The sequence below is a fragment of the Pituophis catenifer genome, unplaced genomic scaffold (assembly GCF_029215685.1).
Source record: "Pituophis catenifer annectens isolate HBS135680 unplaced genomic scaffold, rPitCat1.0.hap2 SCAF_11, whole genome shotgun sequence".
NCBI lineage: Eukaryota > Metazoa > Chordata > Lepidosauria > Squamata > Colubridae > Pituophis > Pituophis catenifer.
Genome location: NW_027256891.1, coordinates 8,771,931 through 8,784,616, shown reverse-complemented (window position 1 = coordinate 8,784,616; position 12,686 = coordinate 8,771,931). Strand labels below are relative to the sequence as shown.

The window sequence follows — 12,686 nt, the reverse complement described above, 5'->3', positions numbered from 1 at the left end:
GCCTCTCTGCTGTCCGGCTCTGGAGGCTCCGGAGTCCGCACACCACTCCCAGATGGCCCTGGCCCCATCTCTGCTTCCAACGCAGAGCCCTCGTCCGGGCCTTCCCCGGACTCCAGGACTGGCCCATGGTCCTCCCCAGCCTCCTCACTGTCCGACTCTGTTGCCAGCTCTGTAGGATGCTGACGGACCACAACAAGAATCTCTATTTCAGACATGATTGTCCAGTCTCTTCTTGAAAGCCTCCAATGATGGGGCACCCACAACTTTTGAAAGCAAGGCATTCCACTGGTTGATTGTTCTCTCCATTAGCAAATTTCTCCTTAGTTCTAGGTTGCATCTCTCCTTGATTATTTTCCACCCCTTGCTTCTTGTCCTGCCTTGAGGTGCTTTGGACAATAGTTTGACCCCCTCTTCTTTGTGGCAGCCCCTCAAATACTGGAAGACTGCTGTCATGTCACCCCTAGTTCTTCTATTCACTAGACTAGACATACCCAATTCCTGCAACTATTCTTCATGTTTTAGCTCTATTTGTAGGTCTATTTGTAGGTCAGAGCTGAACTGTGGAGTCCTTGGTGCTCTCTAAGCTTGGTGGTTTTCTTTGCAGATGTTTCATCACCCAACTATATGATGTCTTCAAGGCATCATCATCAAGGATGTTACCTAGTTGGCTAATGAAATGTCTGTTTTAAAAAACCCCATCAGAAAGCACCAAGGATCCCACAGACAATCTTGACTCCCACAATTGCCTGGCCACATTTTCAGAAGTGGTTTGCCACCGTCTTCTTCCCTGAACTGAGAATGAAAACTGTGAGCCAAGGTCACACGGTTGACTTAATAGTTAAGACAGGACTTGATCTCCCAGTCTCCTGGTTTCTAGCCGGGTGCTTTTACTCACACCACCCACCTCTCATTTTCAGAACCAAATTATTTACAATATGGGAAGTTCTCGGCTTACGACCACAATTGGAACTGGAACTTCTATCCCTGAGTGAGGCAGTCATTACGTGAGTCACACCCAATTTTATGACCTTTTTTGCCTTGGTCATTAAGTGAATCTGCCTTCCCTCTTTGACTTTGCTCGTTGGATGCCAGCTGCAAATGATGATCATGTGACCTTGGAATGCTGCGGCTATTGTAATTAAATTCTGGCCGCCCAGTGCCCAAATTCTGATCATGTAGCTATCGGGACGCTGCAACAATTCTAAGTTTGAGGACCAGTTGTTAAATCACTTTTTTCAGTGCCCTTATAACTTCAGATGGCAAATGAACAAATGGTCGTAAGTCGAGGACTACCTGTTTGGTATTTTAGACCGGGGGGGGGGCATTCCTAAAATTCACATAAATAGAAGTCTCCATTCTGTTAGTTTAGATTGTCACCCCATACGTCCAAGCGTTCAAGCAACAATCTAATCCATGTATATCAATGAAACCTCAATCATCCAGGCCAAGGTGTTTAAAGGTTGAATCATGGCAACTGGACCAAACGTTGTTAATCTTGAGATGTTTTGTGGTTTATCCTAGCAACTTCATCAGCCAGAGCAAAATTAATTAGGAAGAAAGTCAGAGAGTTGTTGGATCCATGTATGTACTATCCAGCTAAGCCAAACGTGTCAAGTTATTAATGCAAGGAAGAAAAGAGTAATTCTCTTTGATCTTTCATGCATGCACACATACATTTCATATGCTTGAGAAGAGAGAGCTTCAGAGCCTGTGACAAAAAGGTCTACTTTTTAATCCAGAAAAATGACAGAGGAGAAAATTGACATTTTGTGACCTCAGGAAAAGGAAGAAGGTTAGAGAGGTTAGAGAGGGGTTCATGATGGATGCCATTCCCTATGGCAGGGAATGTAGGTCACATTTGGTTCTACAGAAAACAGTTCACTTCTCTGAGACAAAGTCATCTGGAAAAAAATAGCGGCTGATTCAAAAATATATAGTTGCAGTAGCTGAAAAATGATCTACAGAATGAAAGCAAATACTGTAGTAGGCTGATTTTGTCTAAACATCAACCGTGGGTGATCAGACTGTCGGTCGTTTTCCAAGATTCCAAATGTGTTTAGAGATGTAAGTCGCTCTGGTAACTCAACTCAGGGACCTCTTCTACATGGAAAATGTGTGCAATGCAACGGCCACCAAACAGTGGTGATACAGATAGATACAGAGGCTAGGTCAAAATTATGTCCTCTATGGAGCACTGCAACTTTCACCCCTGCCATCTGCCATGAGCCTCCTCTAGTTACACCCCAACAAAGTTTGTGGGACAAGTCTTGGGGAGGGGAACTTTTGCTAGAGGTGTGAACCTTGTGCCCCCGTCCTTATAAAAAAGCCACAGGTAGCGTGAGCTGATGAGCAGAGCAAGTCACACATAGCCATGCTATGGAAGGATGAATAGACAAAAGGGAAGGCCTTTATTTGCACTCTACGATCCCAGGTGACCCTTGGGGCAAGTGGCTAGAGAAACGTGCAAAGTATACTTAAACAACAAGTGAAAAATGGCAGCAATTTGAAAAACCATGTGGAAGCTAATGGCAGCCAATTCACTCATCCCTCTCTTCGAAATTCCTTCTCTTGGGAGAAAAGACCACATGGAGCTAGCTGAGAGACCCTTGAGCAGAAGACCGTTGATATCCCCTCCTCCCGCAGCAAGATCAGGCCAACCAACCGTAGGAGCACGGTGGTCTCTGGAGAACATTGGAATTTGGAAAACGTTTGACATTTGTTAGCAAATTGCTGGATTAGCTCCCACAAGATCATCAATAGCATACCTACAGAAGTAAGGTCTCCTAACCGGGTGGATGGCCTTTCGGGATGATCTGGAAATGAGCAGTTATACCAGGTGGAAGAACCACATTCTCTCTTTAGGTCATATTCTAGCCATCTTGAAATGACTTTTTGCCATTCACATTGCATAACTGCAGTCCCCCTTAAAAGAAACACGGATGATATAAGCGGTCTCACTGTAAGGGCCAAATACAGTGACGCATTATTCTTTTTTAAGGATCCAACATTTCAATAAAACCCTACTCTCCTGTCTCCTTATCTATGGAGCCATGAAATAAAGGTAATGGGAAATATTTTTTTAAAATACCCTTCTAGGTCAAACTGAAACCCCAAATTCCCATTTAGAAAACCCAAATCTTTGAAAATGAGGTATCCCCCTTGGACAGTGAGAAAACAACAACTCATCTTTGTTCTTCTCTCAGCTCCCCAGCTTTAACTACTAGAAACAATGGTCCCAGTAGAAGAGAATATTTGGAGCTCAGAGTTGAATTGTGGAGTCTTTGGTGCTCTCTGAGCTGGGTGGTTTTCTTGCAGATTTTTCCTTGCCCAACTATGTAATATTATCGGCGCCAAACAATCATGGTCAGAGAGCATCAAGGACCTCAAAAAAAAAAAAAGTCTTCTAAAATCTGCATTATTTTCTTGCCACCGTTGCAGTATGAAGGAATGCAAAATTAAGCAAAGGTGGTATCTTAATTGGAACTGCTGGGTGAGGACAGCTTCTCTGCTGTTGTTACCTAGCTTTTATTTCTAATCAACAAAATGCAAGGAAAAAATGACATGATTATTCTACCAATGGTGAACCTGCAAGATCTGGTTTTTCCATTTTTTAAAAAATCCAACAAAACTACACCAAATAAGTTGTTGTCATGTTCCCAACCTCAATGCCCAAATACCACTCAGCGCCCATTAGTACCCCTTTCTCCCTAGAAAGTATTATTTCGTTTTGTTTCCACCCACCCCCATATCTAGGTTTCAAAATGGGAAATAAGCTTGTAGGGCAGAAATCATATTTTCTGTGGATGCTAAAGGAGAGTCCTTTATTCTTTTGCATTTGGAAGTAACGTGTAGTTTTACCCCAAGGTTCCCAATAGGATGTTCAATTAAATCCTCTCCTCCCCTCTCTTTATTGAGGCTATCAAGGATTTAATCCAGAGAAACATGTTCCCCAAAAAGCAAGCGCTCTAAACAAAACAAAACAAAAAACAGTTTAGCCAACTATCCTTAGAATTGTAAAGATATAAAAAGGTTGCTACTCCTTTCTAGGTCTGTTACACAGCCATCTATAAATACCTATGGGCCTTTGCTGTGTGCAGGAGATCTTCAGCTGCTGAGTTATACATTATATAGACAGTTGGCAAAGGAATGGAGAAGTCCCAGATTTTGCACACAAAGAGCTGGACTTAAATTTATACTCTTGTATTTATTTAAACCCTACATCCCAGGAGAAAATAGCTATGGTGCACAGACCTGAAGCCACATTGTGAGTATTTGGAAACCTCAGGCATGCATTTTTGCAAAGGCAACACTCTTCATGGCATGTTGCTTTGTATCATTCACAATGCAATAACTATCAAATATTAGGGGACATAGCTAACACCAAGAGGAGACCCTTAGCCTTTTCTGTAACCAGACTGGGATTTAAAATAAATCTCTAAAACTTTAGATGTATTCTGATTCAGAAACCAAGCAAATGGCAATTCACGAGTGAGGAGTTATTCAGTCTGAGCAGCCAATTCAGAGTTGCATGCAAAATGCTATGAGGGTGATTATTTGCCAGCTCTGGAAAAAAAAAAATCCCGCAGTACATTTTTACTCCAGCAGTTTAAAAAGAGGAAAAAGGAGAGAGATCCTATTTCTATTGTGGGCACAGTCCAATGTTTCAGTCTCTGTCTCTCTTAAGCAAACAAACAAACAAATATCTAATACTTATAGTGTCCTAATGTTCCCACTCTCAACCTCAAGATGCTAAAAGGGTGAACTCTAGACCACCTAATCAACATGGTTGTGCGATCTGGGAACTATGACAGATATTGTTCCAACCCTGTTGTGTAAGGCAGGCTAGGGTGGCCAAATAGTCTTTGAGTTTTAGCCCAAAACAAATTTCTAGAGGATACTGGATGGGACAAAACTTTTTTGCCAATTTCAGCAAATCTTGAGAGGACCTGGTTGAGGACACTTGATATGGAGGAGATTCAGGGAACTAGCTGTGTTCATGCCATTTAGAATGATTTGTGAAGGCTACACTTCTCTCATCTTCTACAATTCTAACTACTCTTGCTCAACTGACCTTCTCGGAGGCTTTTATGAACTTAAAAATGAACACAGATCGCTATAGACATGTCTGTTCTGAAAGCAGTGTATGTCCACATACACAAACCTCCATAGTTCTGCTCTAGAGCTTATGTGATGGAGAACAAGGTAGAATGTTGGAATTTGAGTGGCATGCTGGGATGGTCAAGTGCCCATTATTGTTGAAATTACTAAGATGCCCATTGCAAACTATTTGTTGGCAAGGAGAGTTTTTGGGAATTCCTCTTGCTCTGCAAATATCTTAAATTTGTAAAGCATCAAGTAAGGTTTTTAATAATAAATGCATGTGTGGGAGCTGCTGTGCTCCAAACAGAGTTGAAAATGGAAGGGATAAAGAGATTGCTATATGGTTCTTTTTGGTTTCATTCGTTTATTTTAAAGCTTTATTTTCAGAGAAATGTTAAGCCTGTGTTCAGGCTTGCACCATTTCTCATTGGGAAAAATTATCCCATATTTCATAAAATAACACATATGTGAGAAGGCTGAGCTAGAATCTTTATGTTCCTTTTTTTTAAGCCTAAAGTTTTGTTTGTAATACATATAAATGTTCCATTTCATGTCCCCTCCTTCTGGCACTCTAACACGATGAACCTGAATTGAAAATTCATCTTTTTCATTGGGACGGTAACTTCAACAATTGAAGTAATAAATTAGGGCACCCAACAGGAAAATCAAAATGTGAACACACGTTCACAGGATGAAGAGGGGTAGAATTCAGGGTTGGACATTAATGGTCTGGTTCTTCTGGAGATCATTTTCACTGGATGAAGGAGGGCATATGAGTCACCTCCTTGCTTTTTCATACTCTTGCAGTACAAAACAGACCGTAATTGCAAACAAGTTCCAGACAAATTTCTAGGCCGTTCAATAATCAGAATGGGGAAATGTCACTCCATGAAATATGCAAAGCTTAGATGTTCCTTACCTCCCAATCCAAATAATCACAGACATCTTCAAAATTAGTAAGCAGAGACACTGAGCAGAAAAGCCGTGGCAGTTCATCCCTTGTCATTGGGGGAAATCTGCTATCTTTAAGGGCACTGTGGAGAAAGAATACAACACACACACAAATGAGAGAAAACAGATACTGAAGTCAGCAAAGGAAGCAAAACAATATTCTGAATTGTTAGCAGATGATTTCTGATCAAAACTGGTCGTCTTCCAAGAACGATTATTATACCTGTACCCTAGTTTTCTGTCAAAGTGCATCTGTGGTCTTCCCTACTTACTAGTCATCCCACTTAATTCTCACAAGAACCTTGTGATGTGCACAGACTGACACGCAAAGGTTGATTTCAGGACACTCTCAGTGCTGTGGCTGGATGAGTCTAAATTTGGGTGTTACTGACCTTCTCTGAAACTTCACCAATGCAAACATCAGACATTTTACTGTTAAGACAGCTCATTACCAAACCTACCTTAAGGAAAGGGGAAATCCATGTTCACAAGCCAGTCAACCTATGAACAGACCAGTTACAGAAAAAGACATGCTGCTGGGCAAATTAATACCATACTCCATAGGTAAGTAGTAGAAAAACAATTAAAAAGAAGGTTGTGACCAAAACACAAGTCTAGGATGTTTGGAAACTTCTTGATGTAATCCAGTGATTCTCAACCTGTGACCCACAGACCCCTGCGGGGCCATAATGTCAACACAGGGGTCCACGAAGACTTGAAAAAATGTTATGATTTAAATCTTGAGTTAAGTTTTGGGGGTCGATAGCCATGGCCCGTGGCCTCAAAAAGAGATCCGTTGTGAAGAAATGATTGGGAACCATGGATGTTATCAATAGGAGTACCTCAAGGATAGGTCAGTCATGCACAATGTAATAATTTAATGAAAGAATGAAACATTGTGCTCATTTCTAGATGTACACAAACATGTATTTTGAAGTTCAGCAAGATGCATATTTTAAAAAAAACGTATCTACAAAATTGCAGCAGGCAGCTAAAATTTGTACATCATGTAACTCAAACCCTTATAAGACAAGCCCTAAAAATGGTCAGTAAGTGAGGAGATTATGAACTTGAGATCATCCTGAAATGAATCGTATCCCAATGGTGCTTTTTCAGGAGGCAACTGGACTTCCTTGTTTTTCCTTTTGAAGAAGTTTTGCTTCTCATCCAAGAAGCTTGCTCAGCTCTGGGGAATTGAACTATCCTATCAGAGCTGAAGAAGCTTCTTGGATGAGAAGCAAAACTTCTTCAAAAGGAATAAGAAAGTCCAGTTGCCTCCTGAAAAAGCACCTTTGGGACAACCATGACCTGGATGACTGAGAATCTTTACAGATTTTTAACTTTAGTAATATACTAAAAATTGAATCCCAGAATTTTGATTACATAAAAAGTAGAAACAACTGTTAATGCAACCAGTACACAGGGAAAATGTTTAAGAAACAGGGAAACAACATTGTGAGAGTGAAGGAAACATAAACAAAGACTTTCTTAATCTGCATATTCAGTTTATTCTTAGAATTTCCTTTTGAAAAGTGTGAAACTGAATACTAAGCCATTTGATGAATGCTTACTACTTGCTGAATATTCACAGAAGATTGGATATATATATAGACATGGATTTATTCCATGGTGGAAGTTCAGGAGATGCTATACCAGGTACTTAATAATTTCTCACTTGCTGGTCAATCATGCAAGGATGGCTTAATGTCTATTGAAAGGCAAAGGCCAGTCTTTTGAAGATGGCAAAGTCCACATAGTGGACAGAGGGGACCACTGGTTTGAAAGAAGCGTCAAAGAGGCCATGTATGTTAAAATTAAACAGCTCTCTCTCAATAGGGGCGGGAGGAATATAACATCAGCTATCTCCTGTTTACAACACAGTCCTTTCAGCAGTTCCAAGAAAGTTCCACACCCATTTCCACTATTCAAGGGACCCTGAGGACACAGATAAACCTCCAAGTGGCCTCAATGACTCTCAGAAAGAATGCTAAGGACCAGATGACTGCAAGGAATGCAAATCCTTCCATCTTCCACAATTCAGACAGAACCGAAGAAGGTTCTTGGATGAGAAGCAAAACGTCTTCACGGAAAAACAAAGTCCTGTTGCCTTCTGAAAAAGCACTTTTGGAACAAGGATGGCTTAACTTCAGCAAGGATGCAACACCTTTCAAGTATACCTACCTGATGCTATGACCAGTGGCATGCAGTGTATTTTGCATTGGACAGTTGATATCTGCCTAAAGCAAAATGTTTGACAGATGCCAATAAAGAAGAGTCAAATCCCTAAGATTATTTTTTAAAATCACAATCAAAATTTGACTCTGAATATCTGCTTAGTTCTTATTCCTCCCTCAAACTTAAGAAAGCATGAGATGGATAAATGTTTTCTGCACAGCAATTCTCCCTCGCCACTGGAAGCAACGAAGATTTCCAACTGAACCAATTGCTTGTTTTAAAATATAGGAGGCAAAACATATAATGTGATGGAACTGTCTATGACTGAAGAGCCAATGAAATGTAAATTAGATTAATCAGATTCAAAATGACTGGAGAGACTTGTTTTCCAGTAATTTTTTAATCTTGGATTTCTATAGAACTCCATGAATATTAATAATGACTGAATAAATTTTTGTTCATTCTAATTTCCTTTCTCCTTTCAGTTAGCCATATATACGGTGCAATATATATCAAGAGTCAATTTGTGGCATATTTTTTTTAAAAATGTGAATAAATTTTACAGCCTTACTCAATTTTTCAAAGGTCTACCAAAATTATCCACAGGAAAGAATATTTCCAAAATGTCTTTAGGAACCAAAGTCTTGTTTCTTAGTGCTTTACAAACATTATTCTTTTTTTTCCTGCTCTCCTTTTATGTATGACTACAAGCAGTGGTGGGATTCAATTTTTTAAACAACCGGTTCTGTGGGCATGGCTTAGTTGGGGGTGTGGCTTGGTGGTCATGTGACTGGGTGGGCATGGCTAGCTGGTCATATGACCGGTGGGCGTGGCTATCTGCATAGGGACTACAGAGAGCTGAAAAAAGTCATTTCTGACTGGTCCTCGCACTTTTGACCGGTCCTCGCACTTATGACCATCCTCACATTTATGCCCGTTGCGGCATTCTTAACAACCGTGCCACTCATGTCACAACTGCTTCTCTTCATCATGGTGACAAGATAGGGCAAAAACGTAAAATGTGAGGACAGTCGTGAGTTTGAGGACTGGTCAAAAGTGCGAGGACCAGTCAAAAATAACTTTTTCAGCCCTCTGAGTAGTCCATATGCATAAAAGGATACAGCAATAGAAAGGGATGAAGGAAGGGAAGGGAAATTAGAGTAGGAGTGAGGGTAAGAGAGGGAGGAAGAGAGAAGGAGAAGGAGAAAGGAAGAGGAAGTAGGGAGGAGAAGAAGAGGGGGAGGAAGAGAAAGTAAGAAGGAAAGAAAAGACAGAGGTGGTAGGTTTGAGGAGAAAGATTGCTGTACAATAAAAAAGATGAAAGGGAAGAAAGCCAACCCCAAACAAATATAAAGATATTAAGATAAAGAATGAATTGTTAAACTTTAAAGAATAAAAGAGAACAAATATGAATAAATAACAATAATTAGAAACACACATACCAACATACAATGTATTTTCTTTGAACAGAGTATTTGGCCTGTTCACAAATTTAAACAGTGTTTAGTCATTTCAATTAAATTTACAATTTCTATATTTCCTTTTTGCCATATTTATTCCTCATCTATTTTTGTAAAAAACCAATATTACCCTTCATCCTCATCTCTAATCTTAATCAAATTCAATTTTTCCCTTCTATTCTATATTATATCCCTTCCCATTGTCATCTGTTTTTATATCCATCCTCACATTGGTTAATTATGTAATATTACAGTTGTTTAATATAAATTCAACATTTTAATATAAATCAATTAGTTATATAACTACCTTTTTTGTATATTAATCAATATGAACATGAATATTCCAATTATTTCCATGCAATCCAATTTCTTACAAATCAATTAATTATATTTACCAATAATAATAAACCAAATAATTTCCCCCCATATATTCCTCCAAATCACAACTTAACCATTTCTGCTTTCAACACAATATACAATTAATAGTATCTCAATTATTACAATTCCCTAGTTAAATAGAGCTTTTTTTCTTTTGTGTTCTAAAATCTTGAACTCTCCTCTTTTTCCCTAAATTTCCCATTGTTTGCACCTACCTTTTTTGGTGAGGAAAAAGAAAAGAAATCTGCCTGCCTAATTTTCCAACGTTGTAGCAACGGCAAAGCCAACAGCCTGGTTTACTTTCAGTTTCGTTTTTCAGCATAGCTAGGGGGAAAAAAATCTCTCCAGCAAGCAGCAGAGCCCTGAGCAAAACAGCTGAGAGCAAATCAGCTGAGAGTCGGGAGCCAAACTAATCAAGGGCTAATTAGCCTATGCCGAAGCTCCGCGGGCCAATAAAATTACAAAAAAACACCAAACCGTTTGTTAAATTGCTGGCTCGCCCGCCCCTCACCCACCACTATTTATTGGCAATAAATAGTGGTGCGGAGGGGTGGGGCAAGGGGCGGGGCGAGCCAGCAATTTAACAAACGGTTCGGCCGAACCCCCTAGAACCAGCAGAATCCCACCACTGACTACAAGGTAATATTTTTCAGATTGTGATGTGACCACATGAACCACTGACATTCCTTCTAGCTACCAGTTACACACTCGCTTGCTAGTTTGCACGACACTGCCAAAACAAAGAGACACTGCACCCTACTTCTAAAAGAACAGCAATTAAAGCAACATTTTTAAAAGCTGTGGTGCAAATATCCTTCCTTAAAATAAATGATTATTTCCCTGCTGGGAATCCCCAGTGATTCAGTGCATAAAAGCACTTGTGGTTTATGGAATGACAGGCCATGGGTACAAAAAGAAATGGAAAGCTGGGGGCATTTTGCAGGCATTATTCCTGAAATTAAAAATTGTTGTCAATGCTGTGTCGCTGTGGTCGGCCTGCTGTCACATGACTGTCATTTTCAATGCTTCCTGCAGCTTCCTATAAAGTCAGTCAATGGGGAAGTCTGCAGGACGTCAGAAGATGCTCCCGCACCCACAGTTATTTTGCACACCTGTGGTCATTCTATTTCTCTCTTAAGGCGCAGAATTCAACTGACAATGGACTGTTTATACTTGTAGTCCTCGACTTACAACCATTCGTTTAGCGATTGTTCAAAAAAAAAATTTTTTTTTATTTGATTTATATGCCGCCCTTCTCTGGAGACTCAGGGTGGCTTACAATGCGCTAAGCAATAGCCTTCATCCTTTTGTATATTTTATACAAAGTCAGCTTATTGCCCCCACAAACTGGGTCCTCATTTCACCTACCTTAGAAAGGATTGAAGGCTGAGTCAACCTTGAGCCTTGGAAAGATTCGAACCAGCAGTAATTGCAGGCAGCTGTGTTAATAACAGGGTGCTTAGACCACTGTACCATCAAATGACAATGGCACTGAGAAAAGTGACTTATGACCATCTTTAATACTTAGGATCATTACAGCATCCCCATGGTCACGTGATCAAAATTCAGATGCTTGGCAGCTGACTCATATTTATGACGGTTGCCGTGTCCCCTTTTGTAATCTTCTGACAAGCAAAGACAATGGGGAAGCTTAACACTTAAAAAGGTGTTACTAACTTAACAACTGCAGTGATTCACTTAACAACTGTGGCAAGAAAGATTGTAAAATGGGGCAAACTCATTTAACAACTGTCTTGCTTAGCTAGAAATTTTGGGCTCAATTATAATTGTACGTCAAGGACTACCTGTAATGGAATAACATTTGATGAATGAGTGGAACAAATTCTTGGAATATCGTTTTGAAAACAGAAAGTGGAGAGGGATGACTTTTGTACTCCTAAATTAAAACCTCTTTTATTATCCTTTTGGGGGCTGGCAAAGACCACAGATCTCTTTCATTTCTGCTATAGCCTACTACAGGTTTATGCTGGGTAGAGAAGAAGAGATTCCACTTTTTTCTCCAGCCAAAGTTGTTTGCATTTCCTTGTTGACTCTCATCCAAGAACTAAGCTCTCAGCTTTTCTAGATCAGTCAAGGTCAGCTAGATGCTCCTCCCTCACGAGTCACAATAGATACATATTGATTATGCATAATCTTTTATCAAGCATTAGGGAAAAAATCTGCTACAGGAAAAACTGAAAGGATCTGCTACAACATGGAAATGCAATAGCAATAGCACTTAAACTTATATACCGCTTCATAACGTTTACAGCCCTCTCTAAGCAGTTTACAGAGTCAACATTTTACCCACTTCAGAAGGATGGAAGGCTGAGTCAACCTTGAGCCTGGTGAGATTCAATCTGCCAAATTGCAGGCAGCCAGCAGTCAGCAGGAGTAGCCTGCAGTACTACACTCTAACCACTGGGTCACCTCAGCTCTGGGCTGCACACTTGAATTAAGGGAGTTGACAGCACTCCCAAGCCTATTGCAAAGCATTTTATCAACAACTCCTTAAAAGCTACCCCATGCTCCCTAGGACAATCGAACTTGCACTTCTACAAAGTGTGAGTTTGTGGCTTCTGGACTGAAGCAATCCTTAGGAAAATTCCTCCATCCCGTTTT

General features: G+C 40.2%; 1 protein-coding gene across 1 annotated transcript in view; it reads right to left on the bottom strand.

Moving 5' to 3' along the window:
• AMMECR1 (AMMECR nuclear protein 1) overlaps positions 1 to 12,686 on the bottom strand; it is a 116,854-nt gene that overhangs the window by 22,993 nt on the left and 81,175 nt on the right. Inside the window, exon 3 of the mRNA XM_070952077.1 lies at positions 6,020 to 6,134. Coding sequence (XP_070808178.1) covers positions 6,020 to 6,134 — 115 coding nt within the window. The remainder of the gene's footprint in view (positions 1 to 6,019; positions 6,135 to 12,686) is intronic.